The sequence below is a fragment of the Syzygium oleosum genome, unplaced genomic scaffold, assembly GCF_021117445.2.
Source record: "Syzygium oleosum isolate NSW1041296 unplaced genomic scaffold, Sole_v2.1 Sole_v2.25, whole genome shotgun sequence".
NCBI lineage: Eukaryota > Viridiplantae > Streptophyta > Magnoliopsida > Myrtales > Myrtaceae > Syzygium > Syzygium oleosum.
In genome coordinates, this window is record NW_026607509.1 from 575,916 (window position 1) to 582,337 (window position 6,422).

The 6,422-nt window shown below is 41.2% G+C and overlaps 1 protein-coding gene across 1 annotated transcript; it reads right to left on the reverse strand.

The window, feature by feature from the left end:
• Nucleotides 1–920: 920 nt before the first annotated feature.
• Nucleotides 921–6,045, reverse strand: LOC115674717 (transcription initiation factor IIB-2). Its single transcript, XM_030597202.2, has 7 exons — nucleotides 5,493–6,045; nucleotides 4,644–4,668; nucleotides 2,865–2,994; nucleotides 2,646–2,776; nucleotides 2,404–2,492; nucleotides 1,579–1,655; nucleotides 921–1,240 (listed from the first exon to the last, which is right to left on the reverse strand). Exons 1-7 carry the CDS (start codon nucleotides 5,843–5,845, stop codon nucleotides 1,107–1,109), a joined length of 939 nt encoding a protein of 312 aa, XP_030453062.1. The 5' UTR covers nucleotides 5,846–6,045; the 3' UTR covers nucleotides 921–1,106.
• Nucleotides 6,046–6,422: the final 377 nt, after the last annotated feature.

Genomic DNA, 6,422 nt, shown 5'->3' on the forward strand with positions numbered 1-6,422 from the left:
CTGCCCTAAAAATGTTGTCTCGCTAGTGGGGGAGAGAGGCGGCCGAATTCTAGGACAGAGACAACTGAGGAGAAGAAAATGGAACAGAGATGAAACGGGACCAGAAGGAAAAGCGGTCCATTGGGACGGCCACATCCAACATGGAGACGAACCGACATCCGGAATAATTCATGGACCGTGGTCCAAATATAAGACAGGTGTCACCTCGATTTGAAACTTCATTTCACCTTCTAGTAGGCCCATCAAATAAATGGGTGGGTCTGATCAGATACAGTGTGATCTGACTCAAATATATTCATTTAACGAGTTTTAATATATTTTCATACAATGCAAAACTAGTAATTCATATCCGACCCAATCCAAACTCAACCCATAACCCAATTTACGAAAACCCATTAAATTGAAGTATATTTTCATACAATGCAAATCTAGTAATTCATATCCGACCCAATCCAAACTCAACCCATAACCCAATTTACGAAAACCCATTAAATTGAAGTGAGATTACAGAATGAGTGAATGCAAAATCAAATGAGAGCAAAGGAGAATAAAAAGAAAATCATAAAGGTGAATTGAGTCTATGTTAATTATAAATCCATTTATGACATTTGTGGCTCATTCGTGACCCATTTAACACACATATGATGTTTAATCCCATTTATAACCAATTTACTGAATATAACTAACTCATATAACAACTCAGCTTATCATATATAGGCCTATAACCCTATCACAGGTCTACCTTCCAGTAGTCCCATCCATGGAATTGTCACCCAGATGACCTAAACATATATATATATATATATATATATATATATATATATAGAGAGAGAGAGAGAGAGAGAGAGAGAGAGAGAGAGAGAGAGAGAGAGAGAGAGCTTGCTGTCACATGTATTCTGTAGTCGAGGGCCAAAAAAGACTTCTTGAACGCAGCCTTTCGACATTTGAATTAGAAAGTTTTCAATATATCTTGCAATAATATAGAGTGAAAGAATTAAGAACCACCATATTCTTTATGACAAGAATTACAAATTCGAGATCGTTCAGATTTCCAAAACTGACTGAAAGTTATCTAATGTTCATTCCGTTTGTATAACTATAAACACTCAAGGACTGCAGAGATTCTTTAGATCCTCTTCCTTGGCGTACCAGCTTGGTATTATCTTGGAAATGTGAGGATACAGATCCTTGTAGGAGTTCCTAATTGTCCCCTCAGCGACTCCAGTGGCAAGTGATATGTCTGCATAAACATTCGGTTATTTATATGCGCGTGCTCTTTCAGATGGCATTTCTATATGCACCTTGATAATTGAATATGGAAACCATCACTTAACTTTCTCCAGCATAATAAGTTTGTATTATCCGGTTAGTTTATTTGACAGGATTTATTAAGTAAATAACCACTTGTCCAGATCTAACTTCACGATGTATCCATGAACAATTAAGATTGTGAAACCGGATTCATTAAGTAAATAACCACTTTTCAAGATCTAACTTCACGATGTATCCATGAACAAATAAGATTGTGAAAACATGTGTTTAGTTGTTTGGACCAAATAGGGTTGGAGAAATTAAAACCTCGGAGAGGCTTCTTCTCATCGGAGAGCTGAGTAATAATGTAAATAACAGCTGCTGCAATAGATATGGGGCTCCTCCTGCAAATCAAGGGACAAAAACAGAAAGGAGAATAGATTCAGCACTAGAAAAGGGAAAAACAGTAAAGCATAAGTTTGAACAAAACTTGGAAAGTAATCCTTATACACAGCAGGCCCACATTGAGGACCCTGCTAAAATCAGTCTTTCAACCTTCAACAGAAGAAAGATGAAATGTTGTCAACCAAGTATTGCAGTTTTCAACTCTTCCTCCAGCTTTACCATTATAATTCCAGTCGAGAAGAAAATAACCACCAATATATTCAGGTAGCCACTAGCCAAAATGGTAATCCTGATAACAGCTGTCAATGTTTCTCAAGTCCCCATTGAGTTAGGGTGGCAAGACAAACCAGAGCAAAGCACCATTACCCTTTAATGGTGTAGACTCCTATATCCTTAGGAGCCATGATATTGTGCTCATGTTCCACCGTGAAAACACCCAAATTTCTACCACTAAGGATCCAATCCAAAAGAATAATTACATGACCAGCTCATTTTTGTGGCAGCAACAGCAGTGTTTATAAGAGTGTTATTCCTTTTCCATTGTTCTTTTGAATTCCCTATGATACGGTTTTGTTTTCTTTTATACTTCCTATGAAAAACAGTCTGCTTTGTATTATTCTTCTCAGAATGATTATCAGATCATCATTATTAATTCTGCAAATGTCTCCACGTGTAGGATAGTGGATGCATGAGTTCTTCTGAAAAAAGGGCAACTTGTGCGATGAGCTGGAAAATAACGAGTAGTACCTTATGTCAAACTCTTCTGACTTCTGCACAGATTCTTGAGCAGCTTTAACAGCTTGGTTGTTCATCCCAACATTGGAACAAAAACGCCTCTTAAAAATCAAATTAATCTCAGTGTCAGAGACCACGAGAGAGAGAGAGAGAGAGAGAGAGAGAGAGAGAGAGAGAGAGAGAGAGAAAGAGTGAGAGTGAGATCATACAGATCAAGATGGAAAATCGGAAAGAAGGATAAGGAGGGATTTTACCATGAAATCTGCAGCATGTATTGCTCCCATTTCTACCGACTGTCCCTTCTCTAAACCCAGTTGCTTCACAATGTACTCTTTTGCCCGGCCTATTTCCTTTTTTGTGGCTCCATTGGCGACAGAGCAAATTTCTAGTGGAAAACCAGATTCAGGGACACGGACACATGGGAGGGCTATATCAACAGGAAGCTTCCGGATATTAGAAGAATTAAGCCATACCCTTTACAGTGCGTGGCTTGTCTTCTTGTCGACAAGCAATGTAAAGGCAAGCAGCCAACAGAGCATCTTGATTTCTTCCTCTACTAGACTTTTGATCTTCTACTTTTTTGAATATCTCATTTGCCCGATCCTTCATTTTGAGAAAAATTGGCTTGTCAAATATGGATCAGCAGAAAATATACTTCCATACAAAAGAGATACACACATGAACGGTAAGAGAATGTTCCTAAGTCTATACATGTCCTTACTTACATCAGAACTTACAACAAACACCATTAACAAAGGAGTACTAAGTAATTGATAAACAAAGGTAAGTCCATAAAAAATAGATGCAGGACAAGTCAATCACTGCGAATAGGTACAGCAAATTGCAAAGAGATCTTCAGTAAATAAACACAGAGTGACACTTGAACAATAAGGACTGAAAGGAAGGAGTGCCACTCCCAACAACGAAGAAGAAGAGTGTGAAAAAGTAAAAGCTAAACAATCTCATTCAAAGCACTCTATTGTTGGATAAATAAAAATGCCCAGGTAGTAGTCATAGAGTATCCACATGCAGTAAATCCTTCACAATGGAAAATCAGAGAGCTAACAAAAAGGTCGAGAAAGAAGTGTCAACAGTCTCATCTCCTGCATGTAGGATTAACCATGCAGCTGCTATCCATTATGAAAGAAAAATGAGATATAACTTGATCGACTTATATATATATTGCTCATCAATCCAACATTAAACCAAGAATGACAAGCGGAAACGCCTTTTTAAAAGAAAAGTGCTTCTGGAATATTTGTCAGGCTTTCCACATGTTGATATTAAAAAATTGCAAGATCCAGTTGTGCTTAAGGAACCAAGAATGAGAGGCGGAAACGCCTTTTACCAAGAAAAGTGCTTCTGGAATATTTGTCAAGCTATCCGCATGTCGACATTAAAAAATTGCAAAATCCACTTGTGCTTCTTACAACCGATAAATTTACTCATTGCCTCACAGTCAAGACACAATCACAATCCCAATCAGGGTGTCTTTTAAAGCTCTGCTTATGTCAATTTAATGATTGACAAAATTCTTCTAAATATCATATGTAGTTCTGTCAATTCAAAAAACCAATCCTTCTTAATCATGAGTTCCAATAATTTCCATCTATTGTGTCACTAGCAAATACCAGAGAACGATCATACAGAATGTATAAAATGGTATGTGATTAAACTTCAGAAGAGCAATTGCCTCTTCCCAAAAACAAATGAGAATGCTAATGTACTTCGCATTACATCTTACAGTACATTATTTCAATATTTCCTGCCATAACTACCAGTAGCATATAATGCAACTATGCATTTAAGTTCTAAATTTGCTGTTTCCTAGACAAAAGAGGACCTGTTGTTTGTATTCAAGGAAAAGTCTTTGCTTTATAAAAAGCCCAAGTACCATTATTTCACCAATGCATATCACATAAAACTAAAGAAATCAAAGGCAAAAGCGTCTGCGAGAAGCATATGAGCATACATAGCTACAAGGACTCTTTCACAAAAGTTGGCAGAAAACAACCGAGTTCCTCTAGTATTCTAGCTGGATGTGTGCATATGCTATCTATTGCTGATAGGTTATAGAATGATACAATCAAGAATCCATCTCAAGGGAAGATTACATTAGCGTTAGTAAGTGGATGAAAGCCATGACTTATACTTTTGACATAGTGAACAATATTACAAATCAGGATAATAGACCCGTAGACATGATACAGAATGAATGACCCCAAAAAAATTTATAAGGAATGATAGCATACCTTGATGGTTGCAACAAGGCCCAACCTGAAAGCAAATAAGCAATGTAAGGGACATTAATGGGAAAATAAATCGTGAGTTTGAACTGTGTTAAGCAGTTTAGATTCTTCTTTATGGCGAGTGCAACTAAAATTTACCGCAGTGGCGATAGCAAGCAAAGAACAAACTCATTCTCAGTAAATATTTGTCAAACTCAAAAGCAATTCGCTTCACAGCATAATAACTATCAACTACCAAGTAGAGATCCAGAACATGTAGTCATCATCTATAAAATAATGAAGATCCTAATCCAATATAGCATGGTTACATTTCTATGTCATGATCAAAATGAAAGAGAAACCACTTGGATATAACTAACCAAATCAAATCAAGGTTCAACCCCGTTCCCCTCTTTGGCTAACTCTCACTTACATAATCGTGTTTCAGCAATCAAAAGCCCTTAACCTAGATCACTCGCCACAAAGTAAGCAGCAACAGCAATCCCAAAGTATCTTAATCCTAGTTAAATCAATTCATATCGATCACACAGCGAATTCCTACATCTTGTGATGTCAAAAGCATTTCCAGCTCTCGTTTCCAAAATACTTGAGTGAGTTGAGATATTTATACTCGAATAGATGCAAACAGGCGAAAAAGCTACAGCCATCGAATAACTAAGAAAGTCCGATCCGTCGCCCACGCTTCAAGCTAAATCTACCAGGAATATGGACAAGAAAACCATGTACAATTCAGGTTGCACAACCCCTCATTTTCCCGCACTTCGCAATCATCTCCAAAACCAGAGCCCTTCTCCCACACAGGAAACGGCTAGCGCTCGAGCTCCCGCGGCGCGAGAAGAGAGGGGCTCTCACCTGTCGGACATCGTGGCGATGGTCTTGAAAGCGAGGATGAGGCCGCGATCCGGATTCGAGCCGCGGTTCTGCCACCGGCCCAGCGACGACGAGAGGAACTCCCCGGAGGTCCCGTTCGGCTTCGCGATCACGGTGGAGAGCCCGCCGTCGGTGAGGAGCGGGTTCGTGGGCCCGCCGACACGGACGGGGTCGTTGTCGCCCGATTCGTTGGCGAAGGTCCTCCACTCCGAGGTCTCGTCGATGGAGTGCGACTCGAGCACGAGGCCGCACTCGGAGCACACCATGTCCCCGGCCGAGTGATCGAACACCACCTCCGTCTGCCGCTTGCAGTCGGTGCAGAACGCATCGGACATCGTTCGGAGACCCCGGGGGAGGAAGGAGGAGGAGGAGGAGAAGCGCCGAATCGGGCTCCGCCGCCCGATCGTCCGGAGGGTTTCGTCGAGCTCACGGTCCGACGATCGTTCTTAACCTTTCGATGGGGCGACGAGGCGAGAGACGCAGCAGAGAGATCTGCAGAGCGACGTAACGGCAGCGGAAGAAGGGAGGAAGGAAGGTGGGGTTATGAAGTGGAGAGAGGGGTGGGTGGGTATTTATAGAGGTGTTGACTCGGGTTTGGGACGGCCTCGTGGTGTTCCCGGCGTTCGGGTGCGTTGGACAAGGACGATGTTTGGCGACGAGGATAGTGGTGGACTCCCTCCGTCCGGGTCGGGGTCGTGCTCCTGTTCCTGGATAGGGATAGCGGTTCCCGTGGGCCCCGTCCTCCACCAAATCGTTTTGACCGTGAGAAGTACGGGATTCCGTCGCGCGCGGTTGCGAAAGTATTCGGGATTAGGACGGGATGTAAACGGGGCGGGGATGGGGTTATCTCTATATGCTGCCTCTTGTTTGATAGTGAATCGAATACGACGTTTGGATACGAATGCGTATTTC